At 34.1% G+C, this 25,340-nt stretch overlaps 2 protein-coding genes across 2 annotated transcripts in view; one reads left to right on the forward strand and one right to left on the reverse strand.

Moving 5' to 3' along the window:
* Positions 1-1,436: 1,436 nt before the first annotated feature.
* LOC137924666 (enolase-phosphatase E1-like) lies at positions 1,437-15,934 on the forward strand. Its single transcript, XM_068768088.1, has 7 exons — positions 1,437-4,549; positions 4,966-5,177; positions 7,866-8,073; positions 9,682-9,797; positions 11,600-11,778; positions 13,419-13,528; positions 14,659-15,934. Exons 1-7 carry the CDS (start codon positions 1,525-1,527, stop codon positions 14,958-14,960), a joined length of 4,152 nt encoding a protein of 1,383 aa, XP_068624189.1. The 5' UTR covers positions 1,437-1,524; the 3' UTR covers positions 14,961-15,934.
* A 4,266-nt stretch (positions 15,935-20,200) lies between these two features.
* LOC137924467 (uncharacterized) overlaps positions 20,201-25,340 on the reverse strand; it is a 48,456-nt gene continuing 43,316 nt past the window's right edge. Inside the window, exons 4-6 of the mRNA XM_068767853.1 lie at positions 24,810-24,985; positions 23,744-23,933; positions 20,201-21,742 (exon numbers count right to left, since the gene is read on the reverse strand). Coding sequence (XP_068623954.1) covers positions 20,201-21,742; positions 23,744-23,933; positions 24,810-24,985 — 1,908 coding nt within the window. The remainder of the gene's footprint in view (positions 21,743-23,743; positions 23,934-24,809; positions 24,986-25,340) is intronic.

A 25,340-nucleotide genomic window follows, 5' to 3' on the forward strand; every position in this document is an offset into this window, starting at 1 on the left:
TAAAAGTCTATGGAGGGGGCCTATGTCTAGCAGCGGACGACTTATGGCTAAAGGTGATGTAATTCTAGACCAAAAACTTAGACGGAAACTTAACTGATAGTGAGATAGTTGGAAGATTTAGAAACAGAGACCCTTCGGTCTACTGGGATTTCTCGAGCAGATAACTTGTCTTAAATAAGGTTAAGTAAAGCAAGTGCCGCTTGGTTGCGGAACCCACAGACGAAACTTATTTACTACTAGTAAAATATGTAAAACTATTTAAAAATTTAACAAAAAATAGTTAATCGAATCAGGCGTTACCTTGCGGAAGTCTATCCTAAAGTAAGAAAAGGACCAATATTTAGCCACTTCCGCACATGCAGTGGTAGTCGTGCAACAAAGTGCACCGCCCGCCAGGCCACTGATAAATGCGTGTAAAAACACTATGTTTGGCACTAATCGGTGTAACATAACTCCTGAAGATGCCTCGTGGAGGGGTGAAACACGTGTTGAGTAATTTGGCGGTGGCGGTTGTGTGATTCGCATTATTTGCCGCATACGCATTTATCAGCGGGCTAGCGGGCGGTGCACTTTGTTGCACGACTACCACTGCATGTGCGGGAAAAATAGTTGTTATTATTTTTACACGTCTAATTTGCAATGATTATTTGCGTTCTTTTAACGGATGGTCACTGTTGCTTTATTGGAATTTATAGATTCAGCTGTTATTTTTGGAGGCATGGAGCTAATAGCGTATTGTTCCCGGAGGTACGATGTACTGCAAGGATCCTGTAAGATAGCTTCGGCTTAGGGTGTCACTTAATACGCATTCATCATTTTAACTTAAGAGAAAAAAAAAATCAAGTAAAATTAATAAAAAAAAAATCAAGTAAAATTAATAAGAAAAGGCATTTACTAAATTAAAATTTAGTAAATGCCTTTTCTTATTTACATTATTTATTATTTCTGAAACAATTGATTTGTGAATAGGGTCTACTATATATTAGTTAACGGCAAGTAAGCTATACATTTACATCTTTGAAAGCTTTTACGCATATAACTAATCACCCTGTATAAGCGAGTTCGACTGTGAGTCTACATGGCTACCAACACATACAGGGTTAATGACAATCGTATGTAAACATGTATTAAGCTCATGTATTCGTCTTACCCTTTCTGTATACTTGGCTTGAAGAGGTATGCTATAAATTTATTCTATTTCTATAGCCGTAACTAAGTCATAACGTTAATGCACTTTTGGCAAGCGCCGTTTCCTCGTGGCCAAACTAGTAACAACTACACCCCTATACTTCAACAGAGAAAATTCAACTCTATTCACGTCTGATAAAGTTTATTATCAATATCACACAACCGGTGAATGACATTTCGAGAAATCACAAACGAATTTGTAGACAAGAATAGGCGCACGCGCCGAAATCGGTCAGACAGCCTCTGTATTTAGCACAGTACAGTCGCGTATACGAATTGTTCATTGTAAAGTGCAATTGTATTATACCGATTGATTTTTAAGAATATTCTCACAAAATGAACTTTAACAAGCATAAAAACAAAAAGCGAACTAAAGTGCATCCAAAACCACCACCGAAAGGAGATATTAAAGAAAATGAGAATGTTATTCAAGATCTAGAGATACCAGAAAATCTGGAAGCTGTTTTAAAAGCAGAAGAAGTTACACAGGATCTAACTGTGAGTGCAAAATCAGACAATGTGTTAATAGAAGAGAAGAAAATACAAAATATTGAAGAAATCGTGGAATCTGCTAGCGAAGTCACAACCACTAATATTGGAGAAACACCGGTTAAACCAAAGAGAAATAAAGGTAAAAAGAAAAAGCATAATGTTAGTGATACACCTGTTGAGTCAACAAAAGATCAAAGCGAAATAAAAGAAATTGTAGAAGAAGAAAAAAATGTCTCCGAAATCCTCACCTCAGATACTGTAATTCAAGAAAATATTGTTGCTCAACCTTGTGCGCGTAAAAAGAAAAATAAAAGCAAAAAACAATCGAAGGAAGTTCTGTTGGAAAATAAATCGGACAATGAAGTGCAAGAATTTACCGAAAATCGTGCATCAGAATCAAAAGAGGACACCATCGTTGATGAAAGTCCGAATGAGTTTAAAGCTCTGAATAAAAAAGGTAAAAAGAAAAAACGAAGACATGATTCTGAAAAATCTGAAAAGACTGATGAACAGGTAACTTGTACTGCTGCATTTAGTGAATTATCAGACATAAAACATGAAAACGATAGTTTAGAGCGTTCGGTAAATGATAATATACAAGACCTTGAAATTTCTAAAGAGAATATTCCTGTAAGTGTAGAAAATCTTGTAACAAATTTATCTACGGAGGACCCAATTGAAAACGAACTAATGAAAAGCACTGATACGTTGTCACGAAAAAAGAAAAGAAAGGAGAAAAAACATCCTCTTTTACATGAACAAGAAAATCGAGAAGTAATTATTCTACCTAATGCCGACGTGACAAGTGATAATACAACTTCAGGTTGTACCGAAGTAATTGAAAAAGATAATCAGATGGTAAGTAAGGAAGATACTGATACGAAGGATATACCCGACTATACAACGATAGACGAACCAAAACAAAAAGCAATGATTGCAAAACCGGTACAAAGGAAACCTGCACATGACAAACATAAATATGCAGACACTCCACAAAAAAATGAAACTTTAAATTTAGTTACAGTCGACACAAGCAATTTCGAAGAAAACAAATTAGAAGATACATCAAATTCTGCAGCAGAATCAAAATTAATACTACCAGATATACTTTGCCAGAATTTAGAAGAAGGTAAGGCTTCCATCGAAAATTTGAAAACTACTGAAACTTTCAAAACACCTGAGAAAAGAGAAGAAACTAAAGAAAGTTTAACAAAGTCTATAGAAAATATTGAACAGGATCCAAGTAATTTAAATAATGAGCTAGTTTCTCAAAATATACTGAACGAAAAGAAAGCAATTCCTTTATCTCAAAAGGAAGTAACTAATCTTTCATCAAGCGAAGTAGAAAATAAAAAAGTAGAAGTAGATAAAGAAGAAAAACTGAATGAAATTTCTGTTAACACCCCAGATTTTATACAAATACCTCGTTCAAATAGCCAACAAATGTTTGCGGACAACAATAATAATACGATTATACATGAAATTACTAACTCGGATGAAATGAAATTAGGCATCCCTGTTCTGACTTCTAATATAATACAAGGTTCGGGAGAAACGCCAGTTTCAACACCAAAAATTATACCTACAGATATTAGCGTAACAGAAATAGAAAGTACACTTAACAAAGAGCAAGAAAGGACTGATTTAAAATCAAAAATGATGGCAGTCAATCAAGACTTGGAAGAGTTGAAGATATCTTTGGAGAAATCTCTTGCAGAACTTACATCATTGGAAGATGACGAAGAAAAAATAATAAATAAAACAAGCGAAAACATGGAATCGAATATAGAGGAGGAAACTAAATTAAAAACAGATGTATCGGAGGATGCAAACAACGTGTATAAACCTTTAGCAGATCGATTAAATGATATTGAAAATAAATTTACTGCATCAGAAGTGAAGGATGCTGAAGACATTTTAAAGGCTGAGGATTGCACCGTCAAGGTACCTGTGGTTTCCGATGTAATACCACCTATTTGCCCATCTCGCAAGGATCGCAAAGGAAAAGGTAAATCAAAAAAGAGAGGGAGACGAGAACCTGAATCACATACTAGTCAATCATCAACCACGAGTACAGAAAACAAAACCGATGAATCTAAACAAGAAAGCAAGAATGAAGAAAAAGCTAAGACTTCCGACGAAAAAGCAAAACAGCAATCTTCTAGCCAAAATGATAGCGTCCAGCGTCAACAAACTGAATTAAATTTTGAACCGATTGAAAATTTCGAAGATGCTTTATCATCTAGCGTTGACGAAGCAGACGTGAACAAAACATTTGAAATGATAGCCAATGAATTAAATAATGATGCTCAAAACGAGCAACCCCAAAAAGAATCAACACTAAATAAACCAGAAATCAATATTACGCCCCCATTAGAAGACGAAGAGAAAGAAAGAAATGATAAGAATATCAATCCAGTGTCGCAGCCAAAAAACTTATTAGGCCATCCCAACATTCCTGTGTCATCGAGTAAAACCGACTATAAAAAAGAAAAGAATAAAACGCCTAATTCAAAACAAGCCAGAGTTAAAATAAAGGATGCCGTAGAGCCTGAAACGGATCCTACCACAGATAAAAACTCAAAAGAGTCACAAACAGAAAACAAAGTAAAATTTACAAAAGATAGATATGAAATTGAGTCATTTTCATACGTAACCAATGAGAAAGCCGAGTATGTGTATAAATACAGTTTTCGTAAAGTTTTCCTTGTAAGCGTTTGTCATGTTTGCAGAAAGGACTTGAAGCAGGCTAGAGTAGCTTGCAAGTTCTGTAATCTAGTTTTTTATTGCGGCCAAAAGCACAAAGATGAAGACTGGCCCCGACACCAGTCTTTATGTTTTGCGGTCTCCACAATAGCGCATTTAAAAGGTTAGTGTTCATCCTTACTTGTAATTTATGTATGTTGTGTTACCTTTTTAAAGTTCCCATTTTTATATAATTATTAAAACTTGACTTTTCTGTGAGAAATATTTCCCGGTTCTTGTATATACCGGATTTTTTAGGAGGTTTTCCTTCAGTCTTTACTTTATATTAATTCGTACAAAGTTTGCATCTGACTTGTTGGACCGAAATGAAAGGTCGCGGAAATTTGCAAGATGCAGTGCAAGATCGGCCTTCGTGGCGAGCTTTGAGGAAGCCCGAAAGTGTTCGTCGGTTGGCAGACAAGATGATGATGATGATGTAATATTTCACCGAGAATCCTTACTCAGCGATCACCAGTCCTTACTGTTACACTATCATTTTGATTTATACTTTGAAAGCGCTGACATTCATGTTAATTTTAGATCAAAAACATATTTACGCGGACGCGAAGAACGTATACGGACAGAACTATCGACTTATTAGAATGCAGATGATACTTTCATGCGAAAAGATTCTGAAACGAAAGTTACTGGCTTGGGAACAGGAGGCTTTGCTTTATCCAAGAACGTGCGCGGACGAGAAATGCAGGGAGTGGAAACAGTCTAAGTTAATGGATTGCGAAGGATGTGGACAGGTAAGGATGCGGAAATGAGATGACGCGATTGACTTTAATGTTGCGTCACACATGATTGGACATAAATGAATAGAACATCTATTATGTTATTATGTTGACTCACTTCTAAGAAATTTGATTGAAATATCTTGTTCATTGAATAAATTTAATATTCAAGGTGATTAGTTAAAAACGTGTTGTATCAGCTCTTTAAGTTCTATTGTTAACAATAAGCTTAAAAGCTTTTTTACATTTATTTTCAATCACCTTATATGAAATGATTATTTTGGAATTATAATGGTAGTAAACAGATAGAAAACAATAAATAGTTTTGTAACGTTTTAATAATAATTTTGAAAACGCCTTTTCTTTATTATCATTATGTTATTTATTCCCATTGGATTTGAAGTCATTTATTTTCGGATAGGAGTTTCATGCATTAATTGACAAATGTTCTACAGATTTACCCCTATAAAGCCTTTATACTTATAAATAAACAACGTCATATAAATACTTCTATAATTGTAAACAAAGCTCATTTTGTATTTCTCCTTACCTCTTACACATAATGAAATATATCCTCGTATTCTGAGAGTTTAATATCAATTTGTATGACACTTTCAACATTAATAACAGGTCATTCATAAGTGATTTCTGTTTATTGAATTTGTAGTAAAGTGTGAAATATCTATTTTGGTCAATAAACGCATTCTGCACTGAGTCACGGCGTTTCTGAAATGCTGCAGATGTGGCGTGTGGCTATTTATGGCGGATTGTTATAATTTTAGAATGTTCGGTTTATTTGCGATAATGAGTAATCTATGCGAATAAATTTTTCTTAAATTTATTTTTATAATAATTCGTGAAATCATTGCCGGATTCAATGAATTTCTTTATCTCTGTTACTACAAATGACTGGAGTTTCTAATTTTAAATCATAATTTTCTATTTTATACATATATTTATCGTTATAAAATTTTATTATTTTACATAATGGACATAGGCATATAAATAAGGACATAGACCTTTTGGCTGACCTATAGGCTTGCAATACTATACAAACAATAATACACAAACAGTAAGTATTTACATAAAAATTAAGGCCGGAATAAAAGTCAGAAGTCATTGTTTCTTTTACTATGTTTTAGGGTTTAAAAATTGGTAAATTAACTTGAATATATATATATATATATTATAGTTAAATATGTATATATATGTGTGTGTGTGTGTGTATATATAATACGTATGTGTCCACCGCTAGATGGCCTGCGACATAAGTAAGAAGTTATAAAATTATATTTAATGTCGTTTCATAAGATATGCTGTAGTTGAGCCCTAGCTATGTTTAATCGATTCGAAACTGAATAAATAAAAAAATATATTTAAAAAAACGTAACATTTATTTGGTTCTTTGATACACAACATTACAAGTTACATTTTCTGTTGCGTATATACATAAATTTCCACTAACGTCTTACTTGTCACTATATCTTTGAAACTGCAGGCTTAGAGGCTTTCAAGGCGGTTGAGGAAGGCTTCATTATAAAAATATATATTTTCAGTCTATACTTCTCATAAATATTAAACTTTACCAGAACATTTTTTTAAATGTAAAGAATTATTAAGAATTGTCGCGGTCTTATCAGCCTATAGGCGCTCTCCACACGAGATAGGTCCCCTCAAAGATATCTATGGAAGTATATACCCCAATCGCCATTCTTGGCAGGCGGGTTGGCGATCGCAGTGTGGTATTATGGTACACAGAGGAAGTTCCAGACCTTCCTCTATTAACTTGTTTGTAACCAGTGACAATCCTATATAAACAATGCACAAGGTGTTAATTGGGAAATGAATCCACGACCCGAGATCGCAAGTTTAAGTCTTCTACCGCTTGGCTAACACTGAACATATTTTAAGAAAGTATTTTATGAAATTTCGCCCACAAAAAGCCACACAGGGTACAGTTGGTTCCTCTTTATATATACAGTGTGAATGAAAATAAGTGGAAAAGCTTTAAACAGATGAATGTGTAGTTCATTTGTCAGCAAAATGCTTTAAAATTTTTACACATCTCTCCAATCACCTGTATAATGTGATCACTCTGAAATATGCTATCTTTTTCTATTATAATACGACACGTTATTAGCTTCAGGCAGTACAATGTTTGCAGGATCAGTGGGTAACAAAGAATAAATTTTTATTTCTTATTACTATACTTTATTACGTAATTTATATTTCTGAAAATCATTGATTTATGGGTATACCACACAGTTATTGATGGCAAATGAACTATAGAAGCCTTTAAGGTTTTTATATCTATTTTCAAACCTGTAAAAAAAATACCTGCAGACGTTTGCTTATATCATCTAGGGTTCTTGATGATCAAGCCTTTTATTTTATTTATGCTAAATCTAATGAGTATATTTATAAATCTGTGTTAAAATTTACTAAAAGATGTGTTGTTGTGGAGTTTCTTCCTGGTTTTTCTATAAAACTATAACACCTTGTGAAGCAGAGTAGATTCAAAAACAATAATAACAAGTTGACGACCAATAAAAGTTTTATTAAAAGTTCCAATGTTGTATAAATTAATTTTATCTTTTATCCTATCTTTAATCACAACTTTATAAGGTAAAAGGGACATAAACTGTTTGTGAAGTGGTCTTGTTGAATGAATGTACACCATTGACAATTATCTTTTTTAAAAAGGTGTCATATTGTGCCGAGCATCCGGATCACCTGCCCGTTAATCATCTGAGATGGTGCAAGTCTTATGCACTGTACCAGAAAATGGTACTGTACCAGCAGACAAACGGTAGGCTGGTGCCGAAATTTCCTGGAAAGGTGATGGTGGGTGACTTCATCATCCCTGATAAGATCAATGAAGTACTTGCGTCGATGTATGAAGAAACAATTGGTAAGTGTAACTCAGTTTTATATTGCAAAAAAAAACATTTTTTTTCTCGATTTTTTTATATTTTGTAACTACATTTCATTAGGTACCATAGAAATTACAACGTAGCTTAAAGTTTGATAAGTAATTTAAATTTAACTTAACTTATTACAAGACAATATATTGAGAATGCGTCCAATAACTTTCCTTATTGTCTTTGTTAAGATGCAGTCACTTTGTATTGTGTATTTTTCTTATATCTCGATGAAATTATTCTTTTTAAAAACTGCAAATATTAGAAGGACCGAAAAGTAATGTAGCTTTCTTAAGTTAAATTCACACGACTACATTTTTAACAAGTTTTTATTTCTAATCAACAATATATTTACCTTCGTTATCAACAACCTTTTGCCGTCTAGTATACAAATTTTCATTATAAGAGCGGTAATAAACATAAAATATTTCAACAAAGACAATAATACTTTCCAGTCCTCCTAATATTTTATGAAAAGCTTCTAATAAGTTTAATAATTACTATTATCAACAAATAAGCCGATAGTCAAAGCAAAGGTCTTCCTAAAAGATCGCAACAATGACTAATTTCCCACTACCTGCATCCAGAAACTTCCTCCGACATTAATTATATCGTCGATCCAACAAACACGAGGCCTATCGATGTATCTACCTGCTAGCGGTCGGCTCTTGAGTACCTTTCATCCCCAACGGTCATCTGTTGTACGAGCAATGAACTCTCACTGTCGATTCAAATGAGCAGTTCTTCGAGCTACTTTAGTTACCTTGTTTCTGCTGAAGATCTTCTTATTTATGATTGGATCTATTGTCAAAACTTAGAGCACAGCTTTCTTCATTGAATTCTGGTTTACCTTAAGGTTAGCAAAAGGTCTATCGTAAACGACCACGTTTCGGACTATAATATTAAATATCTAGTAGATTCAGGCGTTACTATGCAGAACTCCATCATAAGTAAAGGACTAATATATCGCTACTTCTGCTATGTAGCAGTAGTCGTACAATGAAGTGCACCGTCCGCCAGCCCGCTGATAAATCATGAGTCAATGAGGAGAGGACTCGGTGTTTGACACTGGTCGGTGTAACATTACTCCTGAGGATGCCCTGTGGAGGGGTGAAACAGTGTGTTAAATGAATTAACGGTGGTAGTCGTGTAATTCGCATTGTTTACCGCACGCGCATTTATCAGCGGGCTGGCGGGCGGTGCACTTTATTGCACGACTACTGATACATAGCTGAAGTAGCCATATATTATACCTTTTCTTACTGTCTATAATATTGTAGCGGTTTAAATTTTCCTTTCATACTATTGCATGAAAGTTCAAAGTATTATTTCGAATGTAATTTATTCTACGAGGCAGACTGTGCCTAGTGTGGGTTTAATTGTAATTTCGAATGTTGTGGAAATAAAATTTATTTTTATTATTACGGCTATATCTGGCTCTTTCATTCATCGACGGATCTCATCATTTTAATCTTGAGCATAGCCCTATCTTTGGATCATTTAGTGTCCGTGTATTCACCAGGATAGTGAGAGAAGTCGAGAGAACTATACATCATCACCACATTAATAATAATCATTATTTTTAATCTATGTTCCAGATATGACAGACGTGCAGTATGCAGCGCTGACGCAGCTGGCCACCGCACCTCTGACGACCGCCTTCTGCTACCAGCTTTTCCGTCAGATAGCGAACTGCCCCAACGGTATAACTAAGGTAAACTGATTCATATTCTTTTCCTATTTACCCTGGCATGTTCACCCAGGGTCCTCTTACTTCTTCTTTCTTAGTCATCAATTTTGCGCGTTTCCCGCTCTGTTATTAACTTCGTTACTTCTACTTTTATATCTTATATTTTAGTACTGTTCTCTATTACTTCTTCTCTACTATTTTATTTACAATGTCTTGCTTACTTTTATTTACAAGTACATTTCTAACTTTGATTATATTTACTTCTCTATATTACTGTCATATATCATCTATAGCAGTGATTCCCAAAGTGGTCTATATTGACTCCTAGTAGTCTATGACAACCTGCAAGGGGTCTACATCAGCGAAAATTGGGGGTCCATGAAATGAAAATAGGGGTCCACGACAGTGGATCTCAACACATACATTGATAGTACCTATTACTTACATTATACTATCTAATAATATCAAAAGATTTACATTATTTATGAAAGTACCTATGAAGTAAAAAAATTATTATATATGTTTATAAAATTGTGTAAGTTGTAAGATGTTGGTATTCGCTTTGTGGTCGCAATACATTTTGAACTTGTTGTAAAAACACTTGTAAAGCATCAGGTTAATCCTTCTCACGAAAAATATTACTTAAGACTTATTGCTTAAGTTATTTTATTTATAGTTTATTTTATGTTTATTTAATGTTACGTATATTTTACATAACAGGTATAAAATTTTATTGTGAGTAGTTTAAATTCAATTAATAAATGTATAAATTAACAGGTGTTTTTTCTTTAAGTTTTTAACACTAAACTTCACTACAGTAAGTCTGTCTACACTGACAAAGATGTGGCGACAAGACCGAAGAAATTAATCGACAATATTTAAAATGATGCCTTACTTCATCATCATGATTTCGCATCAACCTACTTTCCTCAAAGAATCAAGGTGAAGGTGAAGTGATTAAAGGCCGAAGCACTTGAGTCGATTATATACCATCACAGCTTCGCTGCGAGATTAATTCAGAAATAAGGAGATCCGCAGAAGAGCCACGGTCACTCTAAAACTTGCTTGTCTAAAGTGGCACATCGAACATGCAATAGATGTTGGAGCCGAAAGGTTCTCTTTGTAACAAGTTGGAGCCGGTAGACAAGGCCACGCCTTAGGACTAGTCCCGCTACTAGATAGACAAACGATATACATAGTCAAATCTGTGATAGGGACAGTGATAGATCAGATTTTGTGGCGATTTTTGGAAAGGACAATACTATGCAGTGGGCGTCTATCAAGTGACATGATATTAATGAAGCAAATGAGAAGAATTGAACCAATGATAAACCTCGTAAGGTCTAGCGCTAGGATGTTTCCTTGTGAAGGCATGAGTAGAGAGAATCCTGGACTTAGCAGCGACAGTAAGCGTGAAGGTGCGACGTCAAAATATACCACTGTCAAGTAGCGTTGTCATAAGCGGAGCGATAAGCGGGACGATAAGCGTAGTAGCGTGTCTCCTCATCTTTTTTTGGTGTATAGTTGTGTATATTATATATATATGTTTTTTTATATACAATAAAGGACATAGTTACGAAGACAGCATGAGAAAAGTAAAACCTATGTATGCGTACATGGAGGTGAACTAACACCCTTGTATGTATTTATTCCTCCATGACTGCGGTCACATCACTGACAGCTTCCGAATTCAAATCGGTGTTCGAATTTTAATACATTCGAATTCCATAGCGGCCAGTAATACGAAGGGTTCTTGTGTAAACCTTACAGCAGTGTACAGGGTGATTGGTTAAATCATCCCTTAATACTATTATTATTGTTTCTAGAAATCCACGTTCACTGTCCACGCGGTGGGCTCAGAGCTACAGTTCGAAGCGGATTCGCTGAACAAGTGGGAGGTGTTCCTTCTGCATCTTAAGCCGGATGTAAAGGATCTACGCGTGGTCCTCATAGGACGTGAACTTAACCCTTCAAACCTTCCTCTGGATTTGTTAGGAAATGTCAAGTATGTGTTACTTATTATTGTATTCCTTTTAATTTGTTTAGCCAGTGCCTAAAATCAGCATACCTGTAACAGGTTTATAATTAAATTTAAATACCAAACAGTATTTTTTTGCAAGACACTTTTGGAAGAGAAGGTGAGGCCAACCAGCGGTCCGCAAGACAAATGTGAATCTTTGAAGATTCCCTCGCGATTAATGTGCCAAAATTACCTTTAGATTCTTTGGTTAACACGTTTTAAAAATTATTATCGTTCGGTATGTTTTTCAAAAATTCTTATATATTATTGATAACAAATATGAAAGCCTACGTGTTGGATACAGACCGCTGTCAACCAGTTCTATTGGAAATTTGTCGTGAATGCCTGCCTATGCCCAGCTGTGGACATCAGACAACTCACATGATGACGAAAGTTTTTAATAAATACAATAACTGTAAAAATATTGCTTTGTTTTTAGAAACCTATTAATTACGCATTTCATTGCGTCTCATAATATAAATATATATATATATATATATATATATTTATATATATATATATATATATATATATATATATATATATATTTTATTTTTAATGGTAGAGGATTTTCCATTGTGGAGCAGTGATATCCCAACGGTAGAAGATTTGGGCTTGCGATCGTAGGTCGCGGGTTCAATTCCCGAAATAAAATCTTATAATTCAAACTTGGTGCATTAAATATATTTCAAAAAATTTTAATTTTCCAGAGGATAGGCAGTATCGTCCTCTGCGTACCTAATACCGCACTTCGACCCTTCACTCGCCTTCCAAGAGTATAATAATTTTTTATAGCTGTATGTATATATATATATATATATATATATATATATATATATATATATATATATATATATATATATATATTTATATTTATATATACAAACTTTTAAATATTAGATATGTTTATATATATATATAAACATATCTAATATTTAAAATTCTCGTGTCACGGTGTTCGAACTTGAACTCCTCCGAAACGGCTTGACCGATTTTTACCAAATTTTACATGCATATTCAGTATGTCTGAGAATCGGCTACTATCTATTTTCCATACCCCTAAGTGATAAGGGTGGTCCACACCTAAATTTTATTTTTAATTTTTTAGACAATTTTTTTGGTTTTTATTTTATTATGATACAGCATACAAAAATACATACAAACCTAAATTTTCACCCCTCTACGATCAACCCTTATCTTACATTTGTTAATTAAAAACTATTTTTTTTTTGCAAAACAACGTTTGCGGGATCAGCTAGTATATATATATAGTGATGGTATTATTTTAAAAATTGTACGCGACAGTACTTTATCATGTTATATTCCAATCATCGTGATTGTTTGTCAACCGTGATATGTCCACCGCTGGGCATAGCCATTCGTCATAGATTTCCAATATATAGGTTTGCAAGTGGCCAGCATTCAGCGTGTTCTTAACCTGGTCGTTTTTCCACAATTGGGCCTCTAGTACTTCGGAATCTTAAAGCCATCGTCAATCATTTAAAGTTAAAAGTGTTAAAAGTAAAGTCCCTATCCACTATTAGCTTGAAACAGCCTGCATCGAGTTTTTTCCAGTAAAGAAATGGATAGTGAATAGTTTTAAAATAAACATTATTTTGTTTTAGCCTCTGCGAAAACTGTCGTACGAACAAGCGTCGTCTTCAATTCAGTTTCCAGGATAAGAAGAGTTACAAGGAATATTGGTCTGGTGATGAATTTATAGTGCCTGATATTGGTGAGATATCAACATCCTTTTCGTATCTTTATACGCACATTCTTAGTTCACTGTCAAATTTTTTACCATACAGGCCGGTTGATTGTGGATTTACCGCTGAATATAAAACGTGCTTACTCATTACCTATTTTAAAGAAAATTTTTAAGAATTATTTACTAGGCCTATGATTATTAATCCTTAAATATTTTTATTATTTTTTAATTCCTTCTGAAGCAAGTGCGATCCAAGTCAGTTTGATGATTTTATATATTATTGTATTTATCGTTATATATATGTGTGTGTGTGTGTGTTTTGTCTATATGTGCATGTTAAACCCATTATTTATTTCTCTACTGTTTCCATATATGGCTATGGTTATCTGTAAGAAATCGCCTCATGTGATAAGAGCGCCCATTGTATTATCTTTACTATTATACAACTACGTATATATTTTCCAGCGTGTACAATAAAGAATATTAAAATTTAATTTCATAGCAAGACTCTAAAGTTCTCTTTAAACGAAGTTCAGCGTACTTTCATACTTCCTTCTTCTTCTCCACAAATATAATAATTGCAAAGCAGAGAAGAATAAAAAAACGGTTTTAAAAAGTTGTCGTAAGAGATCTGTTAGTTCCGAAATTGGTTAAATGAATTTTATCTTTAGAATTGATTTTATCTATATTCGATTGGAGGCATGAATAACTTAGATATGATTTATAATCATCAACACAAGTAATATTCGTGGTTAAGTTTAAAATCAAGTTACTTTTTTCATTTAAAGTTATAAAGAGAAATAATTCAAGTTGTTTCTTATCATTTTGAAAATAAATTAGTTATTGATGTTTTAATAAAGCATCAAAACTTAAAGCAAATGTTATTTTATATCAACTTTATTGTACCCTTTGTAGTTTGAATTTTTTTGATATAGCCTTACGTATAGCCGGATTTTACATCATAATCGTTACTGCCGTAAGACACGATGCCCACGGCTGGACCTAATTCTTCCTCAGATATTTCTTTGAACATCTTCCGACAACCTTAATAAAGTCTGTTTACCTTTTAGGTGCACATAGCTATTGCTATTGTATCAGTTCCAAATTTATCCATATACTAGAAATTATGTGTTTAAAGCTAATTCAATTGATTTCAGTATGCGCCTTCAATCCCAGCATATACAGGTCATCGATGTACATCGGTTCGGAGTATTGGTCGACGAATATAAACTGCATCTTCAAACAAAAGGTTCCTTTCGTACTAACCTCCCACAGTCTAGAAGAACTGACAAGAGACTTGGCAAGCATCGACAGCTGCTCGGAGGCATCATATAAAGTGCTGATTGGGCCGAAGCTGAATCCATTTGGCAGCGTCAGACCTGACAGGAACTTTGTGACGGACGATGAAACTCCACTCGTGTTCAAGAACAACTCTTTCTCTCTTCTGTGCGGTGGTTAGCTATCTATTCATCATATCAGCTGATACTGCCCCCTAAAAACTTCTTCCCGCTACCTTGACTATATGGTCCATATCCACGCGTCGACTGCTCGTGGTCTACCATCGGTTTCACGAGCGATTTGTCTTACTCACTGCAACTTCAGATGTGCAATTCTTCGAGCTATATTTCTGATTCCATCTCCCAGCGAAACTCCGACTATTGCCCTCCAAGTGACCTTGAGTTTTATTATAAAATCCCATAGTAAACTCATCTCAGATTCATATGGTATTTCCACAATAGACACTAGTAAAACATTTTCGTCTTCAGACATTGGGGTATTTACGAATATCATTATTATCAATAATTCATTTGTCTTTCTTTTAGTTTTGAGATATTAGATTTATCTTGTGAATTATATAGAACGTGTGGCGTGCATATCGCGCGCAACTCGCTTATCGCTCCGCCTTTGGACCGCGCCTCGAAACACGCGTTGCCTAGCAACGAGCTCTTACCCACGTGAACGATGAAGCGAATAGATGATAGATGGCGCCACAGTAGACGCAACAAAAGTTTGCATCGCGCTGTTGAGAGTCTCCGAGCTCATTATAACTGCGATCGGAGGTGTGGTCAACATTAACAAGAATCTACAGAACTACCTAGTCTCCCACAAACGTGATTCTTTTTAAGTATATAGATTCTTTAGTACACCCTGCATTAAGTCCTTTCATCATATACATGTAGACTATCACTGCAAGTTACAGACTTCTCCCATCTCTCGAACTTAAATATGTCAGTTTATCTAGTAGTTCAGTAATAATCTATAATTTATATATAAGTTTTCATCACCTTTATTGATGATGAATTTGTTATAAAATTTGAATTAAATATAAGTGTGTAGACTCCCTCAAAACTTTACTAACTTGTTTGTTATTTTAGAAATGGTTACTTGGTTTATAATATACTTTGTTTCTTTCGATTTTATTGTATGAATTATGTCTGGTTTGTTTACAATATTAAATGTTTAACATATTGTTTTTTGGTGTTTATTACTTTTTATTATATATCAATTACATACAATCATACGTTTATTTATCTATAAATATATATACACGAACATACATGCTTTTATTTATAAATATAACAAATATATCACATAACATTTTAATTTGGAATTTCTTATTCCTACATTATTTTTTATATAGTTTTTTTTTTCCATTTTCACTCCATGAGGGTAAAATATATCTAATATAATATAAAAATCTCGTGTTACGGTGTTCGAACTTGAACTCCTCCGAAACGGCTTGACTGATTTTTACCAAATTTTACATGCGTATTCAGTATGTCTGAGAATCGGCTACTATCTATTTTCCATACCCCTAAGTGATAAGGGTGGTCCACCCCTAAATTTTATTTTTAATTTTTTAGACAATTTTTTTGGTTTTTATTTTATTATGATACAGCATACAATAATACATACAAACCTAAATTTTCACCCCTCAACGATCAACCCTTATCTTACATTTGTTAATTAAAAACTTTAATTTATTTTGCAGCTAGTTGTGCTATAAAATTGAAGTTGAGTGTAAAATGTAAATAATTTGCCACAATAACTTTACAGAAAGTAGAATTAGAGTCAAAAGAAAAATTTAAATTTCTTATTAATTCTTTCCGTTACACTACTACTGGCCAGCAATTTTTTATAGTATGTAGTTTGTCAGGGCAGAAATAAAAAAAAACAGTTTCAACATAAAGTTATATTTGTACTGTACACAATCTAAAACATAGAATATACTATGTTTACCTATTTAAAACAATATCACAGATGAAACGGTTAGCATTTAAACTTTGACGTCAAGAGCGAAGAGTATACCACACAAGTGTGAGACACAACAGCGACCCGTACGGGGTCACTGCGACCCGTGGGCCGTGCGGCCCGTGGGCGCCGCTGGCTGCGTCGACCTACGCACACAAATGTTACCACCCATAAACAAAGCGACCAGCTCCGAACGCTCTACGTAAAACTGATCCAACCGCAGACAATTTTTTTTTTTAATTAAAAATATTTATTTTTTAATAAACATTTTAATAATTTCAAGTTGAATAAAACCGGTTATATATCTTCTATGTTTTTTTTTTAATTGGAAGGAGAGACTGTGTATACAGCATGATGATTATAGACGAAAAAACATTAAAGAAGTTACGGTATGGCTCTATTGTTAACGAAAAGATTTAAAGCATCTACACCTATTTTTAATCATCCTGTATAAATTGATCAGACTGAAATATCTTTAATTTTTTTATTACAATGCGATAGGCTAATAATTCCTGAATGTACAAAAATTTCCAGGGATAAATAGAAAAATATACTTATATTTATAATATGTAGTAATAATAATTTTTTCATACTTTAATATCATTACGCTATTTATTTTTTTTAAGCCATCTATTTTGGATAGGGTGTATATATATCCCTTTTTTGCTTTTACATCTATAACCTCTTACTGAAAAAAATAGCGTCCGAAAATGTTTGAATATTTTTTTGAAATTAACATTATCCGGTAATTATTTATTAACACTTTTAAATTAATAAAAAAAATATGTAATCTGTTGACAGTAATAACAAAAGACTTTAAGCTTGATTTCAAATAATATGAATACCGAATTTCAATTGACTAACTGATAGAACAAGATTAATTTAAAAAAAAAATTGTCTACGGCTCTCAAACTATCACATGCTAGTTTCTAATTCCATGCAATCGATACGACTAAATCTATAAGCGATGTTATGTTAGACAATAAACATTCAAAACTACATGGAGATATTAGTAAATGGTGTCACATAAACAAACAAAGACATTTCAAACACAACACAAGTAGAATAGAAATATTAATTCGTTTTACATTAAACAAATCCACTTAATAACTCTATTACGATATAAAGATCTAAGTAAAGATTTTAAAATGATAGGAAGAAAAGTTCCTTACAGATCAGGATACGGTTGGAATTTTCGTCGCTTCATTCTAAGCTGTGATTATACTCGTATGAACACTACTTGATTATAGTTTCTATAACATAATGCTTTTCTGGACTATTAATTTCACTCTTACAGTGATTCACTTTAATTAATCACTATCTATTAAAAAAAACATTATATAACTCTGGCTGGAAAGCGACGATGATAAAACAGGAAGATTCAGTAAGTACCTCACTCTGGACTTTGAAAGACCTGAGTTATATTACTCAGGAATCTAGAATCGAAATGCTTAATAAGCCTTCGAGGTAAATCTACCTTGTAAGGGTGGTATGGGACCGACCTCCAATTTGTCCTGTAGAGACCCGAAAATGATCTAAGCAATGTATATTTTTATAATCAGTTGTACCAAATGGAACAAATCAGTTATGTGGGATAAAGTAACATCTTAGACAGGAAATTGCACGCAATTAAAAACCAAAATAGTAAAAGCAGCCTCGTGAAAGAAGCAATCTGGGGAGAAGGGAACGACACTAAACAATAAGGAATATGATGCTAGAATAGATATTAGAAAAGTTCAAATACATTTTGAGATCTGAAGACAACATATGAAACTATAAACGAACCTCTGAAGGTATTTGATGGAGAGAGTATACAATGACAAAGTGTTGCAGAGACACAACAAGAGAAGGAACATACTAAACACAACACTAATTAGATTAAGGTTGATGATTTAAAGAGATACTGTGATCAAAAAGTAAGGAGAAATAGTCATAAATTTCCGGGCATTAGGAAGACTATTAGTATTTTCTTTTACTAGGTTGTTACGACTGTCTATAAAGTTTAATTATCTTCGAGTTACACGTGTTTCATCAATTGTTTCAATTTTGATATATTGCTCAATTTTTTGGAAAGAAAAAGCGTCAAAAACTCGACTGATATCTTTCCGCGACCACCGTATTCGTTGACTTGATTTAAATCCGTGTAACTGCTAGCTATTCAGCTAACTCAAAAGGCCAAATCAGGGACACCGTTTTGACATGATTGAGGAGATGAAAAACGAAACGAAGAAGATGTTGAAAGCTATACAAATAAGTCTGTTACAAAAGTTTCGATGACTGGAAAAAGCGTTGACGAAAGTACTTTTAATCGGGCGAGGATTACTTAGAAGGGCGTGAAATTTATTTGGAAGAATAAATAAACAATATATGTTTTATAAACCAATTCACCTTACATTTTGATACGGTATTACCATCCTTTATGGCTGATAACGGAGGGAAATATTTTGGAAAATCGAAATTGTCTTTCGACTTTCAAATAACTCAGCTGAAGAACCTCAAGAACTATTCTTAGTTTGATATCAACTGCAGAATGCTGTTAAGAGCTACAGGGTTCATGATCATAATAGATTCAATGATAGCGACCTCCAACAAGAGAAGGCAGCATTTGAAGATTCTCTTCATCAATGGTAAATAATATACTATATAATATTTATATGATCTAAATAGATCTTCTTCATTGTTATAAGCTTTTAGTACCTCTTTTTCAGATCCCTGATTTGCTTTTGAATTTTGTATGATAGATTCTGCTTATAGATCTATGGTAGCTTGACTTAATTTGTCTAAGCTATGTTGTTCTTTACCATTTAGATTGTAAAACAGATCTCCTAGTAATCGAAAATAACTTGTAATCAGCATCCGGGCCTCAAATAATTTTCTTCATTCGTTTTATAATATGACTATATGACAAAAAGGAAATAGATAACTCCTGTTAGGACAAGACGTGAGTAATAGCCACGAAATATCTTAAGACATTTTTTTTTTTAGACCAACAAGGCTTTTATAGACCCAAGTGAATCGCAAACATATTTAGAATAACACATCGCTTTGAAAGCAAAAATGTAACAAATTTAAAATATTAAGTATAACATGTACTCAAATAAATTAGTAAAATATTGTAGTTATTCGGTATTCTAGTTGTGCTAATTAGTGACATATATAAAATGCAAACATACAAAATTATTTTCAGCCATATTAACGAAAAATACAATCAAACAGTCTAAATACATTAATTCGTTTGCGGTTATAAAAGTATAAAAATCAAAAAAATTACCACAATTATCGTACGTAATATTAATTAAATATAATTAAAATTCGTAAGTTAATTAAGTACATTCGAATAAGCAATGAAAATGCATCTCTGTTACAAGTTATAACTTAACAAAACTAAATAAAGCTGTTTTAGGTGAATAAAATAACAATTCTGTTATAATAAGCACTTGCTACATGCTATAAAGTATATACAACCACCTTATCAGGTGAACTCGTTGATGAATAGAAAGAAAAGTTATCATCTGTTGTTTCTTTTTTACTTAAGCTCTTTGAACTTTCTTCTAGAATATCTAAGATGGATTGTCCTGTGACGTCATCGTACATATCTATGTCTAAGTCATCAGTGGATGCGGTGCTTTCGCTAGACGACACTAAATTTTCATTTTCAATTGACATATCGTCTTCAGTTGTTGCCTCATCTATTGTTTTTATGATTTCTTCATCTGTTGAAGTCGATGTTGATAAATCTGTTGAATTATTTAAATCTTTTGTATATGTGTCTGTGCTAGGAGTATATTCCGTTGTAGTCCAAGACATTTCTGTCGAATTAGTTAGATTTTCGGAATAAGTATCGTTGCTTGTATCTATGATGCTTGTGTAAGATTCTTTTTCGGTTGGTTCTGATGTGACATTTGCCTGAACTACATCAATGTATTGTTTATAATATCGTTTCAAACTATCATTTGTCGTACTGGAACTTTGGGTCACTGTTTCTAAGTCGTCATTATATTCTACATATTCACTTTGTGTTGAAGCATCTGTTATATTAAATTCACCATCACCCGTGCTAAGTGGACCTTTATTAGTTGTATGTACATATATAGTAAATTCATTACTTTCGTTTTCATATTTACTAGTTATGCCATTGACTTCTGTCGTCAATGTATTAATGGTACTGTAATTATTATTTTCTAGAATTATGGGCTCAGTACTTGCCACGCTTCCTGTACTTTGGCTATAACCTCTTAAAATAATATCACTAAGAGTTAAAATTTCTTTTGTTTCTTCGTTCATATCTAGAACAGGTTTATCTGTATTTAATTTATATACGGAGTATTCAGAAGTTGGAATGTAATTATTTAATGGTACTGTTGTATAATATAAATTATAAGTCGAATGGTTTTCAGTTGAAACGAGGTCTCTGTTTGAGTCCATTTTAATTTGCGTTCTAGAATTTGATAGAATATTTAGTAACATTTCTATAAAATTATTCTCTTTAAAACCTTCCACGTGATTGTTTTTGGATGGTTTGTGGTATTCTGATTTTTTATTTAATTCTTCTTCTACATTTTTTACTATCTCTTCGTTATTGGTATGCGACGCAATTCTATGGAATTCAGATTCAAATTGAACTTCAGTATTGTTAGTCGGATTTGTTAACAGATCATTTTCACTGATATCTGTGATTCCTAGCGGCGGTTGATTAGTGGTATCGGTTGTTGTATTAGACTCATTATTTTGATTATTAGTTGTTGTTTCTGGTGTGTCATTCATTGTTGTTGTATCTGTAGGTACATCTGTGCTGTCTGTTGTAAGCTGGTCAGCGATTCTGGGATCATATTTCGCATATTTTGCGATGGCAGGTCCTAACACTTCATCAACATAGCTCAGCAATTTGTTGCATTTGTCTACTGTATTTACGTCATTGGAACTTCCCCAAATAATGAACCCGGATGCGTTTGATTTGTACAGCGTCTTCAAAACAGTTTGCAAATCCATCTGTAAAAGTAATATGGTTACAATTAGATATGTTATCCACTGTTACGATATAAAAATTAAATTATTTAAACATTGTTGTTGGTTTTAGCGTTATCATGTGATATGAAGTCGAGTGCAAAATGTTTGTACACGTTTTGATGAGACATTTTGTAGAGGTAGTAACTATTTTTTAAGTAAGAAAAGGACCAATATTTAGCCACTTCCGCACATGCAGTGGTTGTCGTGCAACAAAGTGCACCGTCCGCCAGCCCGCTTATAATTGCGAATGCGGCAAACAATGTGAATTACACAACTACCACCGTTAAATCACCCAACACGTGTTTCGCGCCTCCACGGGGCATCCTCAGGAGTAATGTTACATCGATTAGTGCCAAACATAGAGTCTCTTTGTTTCTCTGTGTGTGACTCTGTGGTCCTTTTCTTACTTAGGATGGACTACCGCAAAATAACGCCAGATTCCATTAAATAACTATTTTATTACACAATTATTTGGTTTATTTTATTTAATATTAGTTAAATATAACAGAGATCAGCCTACTTAATTCTAATGTATACATTTCATTGACAATTAAAACTATCTGAGGTATTTCTAGGTAACCATATTTACATTGTACATGTAATTAACCATTCACTTTGTTCTTTGTTTGACGCTGTTGTGTTTGTTGTCGTTGAGCTTTTAATTTAAATAAATAACTTTAAATTTTTATACTAACGAACGTTAACAGAGGATACAATGTCTTTGATCCAAGCTTGTGCGCATTTACGAGAAAATTTTAATTTGAATGGTATATGTCAACAAGTGCACTGGTAGCCTAGGTGGAACTGACTTGCGATCTTAGGTCGCGGATTCGTTTACCCGAATACAATATTAAATAATTTACACTTTGTGCATTAATAAGATAGGATTGCCACTGCTCACAAATAAATTTCCGGATGGTGGACAGCAGCGTCTTTTGCGTACCATAATACCACACTGCGATCGTCAACCATCTTACCAAGAGTGGCGATTATGGTATATCTTTCCATAGATATCTTCGAGGGTGGCATATACCTTGCAATGGGCGTCTATCTGCTGAAAGAGTGATTAAGAACATGCCTCGACATATGTATGTTGCGATCACCATCATTATTTCAGCATTAACAGATTTGTGTGATCACAACTGCCAACATTAGCAAATCGAACAAAAGACAGGTGTTACCCGTGCAGTAGTTTAAGAGTGACTCTGAGAGGCTATATTCCAACGCCTGAGACTCGGTATTGATCTTTGAATGTAAGTTGCCTCCTGCAAAACCCTCCACCTTTCTCATACGGCCGAGACGTCAGCAAGTTGACTGCTATACAGGATGATTGGTTATACGTGTAAAACCTTGTATGTATTGCTTGCTACGTATATTATGGTACAAAAGAGCATTTTCCAAATTCTGATAACGACATACAAAAAATAGTTATTGTTTAAATATTTATATTCATTAGTCACTCGTTTATATTCATATAGTAATATGCTGTTGAGAATAGAATCGCGTATATATTTATATATATACACACACACACACATATATATATATATATATATATATATACTGTGTATATAGTATATATGATGGACGCTCACTGCAATGCAAAGGATTCCCTCGAAAATCGCCACCATGACCAGTCCTGCGCTGCTCGCATCCAGCGGTTTCCCGTGACTTATGTCATTGGTCCATCTGGGGGGGGGGTGGGGGGGAGCTAACCATGCCGACTCAACCGGCTCGTGGTCGCCACTCGAGAATCTTTTCGGCCCCAACCACCCCTGCCATTTCAGACAAGCAATTCTTCAAGCTACAACATTGATTTTGGTTCTTCCGGATTTCCTCATTTCTTATTCCATCTCGCAGCGAAATTCTTACTTAAGAATTTCGCTGCGTCACCACTTGGTCACCCTATATATTACTCTACAAATGACTACTCTATATTCTCTCATAAATAAATGTAAATTAGATATAAAACTATGACCATACCTGACTCATAAACCCGTCATCTCGATATCTGAACCAGAAGTAAGGGAGTATTGGCGCGCCTTTCCTCCTCACGCGCGAAGCCTCTTTCACTCTTCCTCTGACGAGGGAGGTCAACTGATTGGTTGACAGATTGTAAGAACTGTACACGGATGGGTACAGAGCTGTACTTTCCGACCACAGCCAGTTTATCCTGGAACATATGACTTTATGATTAATTACTATAGCCTATACACATTTATCATTTTCAATCATGGACATAAGCCTTCACCGTCTACTAAGGGCCTTAAAAAGTTGGTATATAAAAGTATAGTTAAAGTATTGTTTATGTTCATTCAATGTGACGAATTCGGCTATCGACGCACAGATACTAGAGTACAACCTGAGGATAGCAATGTGGAGTAGGGATGAGGAAGTGGTCGCACGAGACGTGGTGTTAAAAAAACATTGTTAGGTCGTAGATAATTTAAATAACAATAATAACTAGTTCACTTAAATTTAATTTCAAACAGTTAAAATTTAAGTTACGAAATATTTTAAGAGACTTAGTAAACATCGTGACATAAAACATGAGCAAAAAAAAAATTCGGAAAATTTTAACTTTGTTTTTTAACACTTTGTTGCACGGCTACCACTGCATGTGCGGAAGTGGCTAACTATTGGTCCTTTTCTTACTTAGGATGGACTTCTGCAAGGTAACGCCTGATTTTGAAAAGGTTTCAAAAACACACGGCGGCTTCTTTGTCTCCCATTAAAGCGGCAATAGTGTGACTCTCCTCTCTTTTCTCCAACTCCACTTTGCAATCTAACCTTTCTTTTGCAAGTACACATACGGGGACAGCTAGTTAATAATTGCATGCACTGTGGTCTGGTCCACTAGTGGGCCGCAGGTGCATGAGGGACTCTTGAGTTTACACCTGTGCAGGTACTCAGGAAGTTTCTCGTGCTCTATGAACATTTAAAACAGACCCGTATCCAGCTAGATTTTCCAAAGCGCGCTGTGGAGTCTGAAGTATCTTAGCCTAAACATGATATGAATGATTTTTAAATTAGTAAATCATCAACTTACTGATTGTTTTCTTGCACCACGTTGGCTGGACAAGCTTCACCAGGATTGTTTGTTGCGACGTTGAAACAATAGGGGAAGCCGTAGTACCCCCATAGAGCCTTAGGCCGCATCTCCTTTGCTAAGCGTATGGTGGACTTCATGAATACCATCGCTGCTTCTTCGAAACGTAGTTTTGCCTTATGAAAGAAAAAAATGAAGATTTAGGATACGTTTATCAGCATTTGTTTTTGGTTATATGTCAGGAAAATATCTTCGAAAATCTATTCTTGCAGGAGCAATGACAGGTGGTAATGACTTGTATCGACTGAAACTTCATCGATTTTTTCCATCATGGGCGCAGAAAAAGTTACAATAAATGCGTAACCTATTCTAGGTGAAGAAATATCTCTCCTTCTTCTTCCTAGTAAAGTTGTCCAAAACCTATCGCGACTTACCTCTTAGCCTGTGATTGACTCTGTGACTTCGTGGCCATGTGAGTCCATCACCTAGAGATAAAGATGATCAAGAGAGGAAGTCAGCAAAGAGAAACTG

Source organism: Battus philenor, unplaced genomic scaffold, assembly GCF_028537555.1.
Source record: "Battus philenor isolate CCGP_79_NKW_IND1 unplaced genomic scaffold, ilBatPhil1.0.hap1 SCAF_24, whole genome shotgun sequence".
NCBI classification, from domain to species: domain Eukaryota; kingdom Metazoa; phylum Arthropoda; class Insecta; order Lepidoptera; family Papilionidae; genus Battus; species Battus philenor.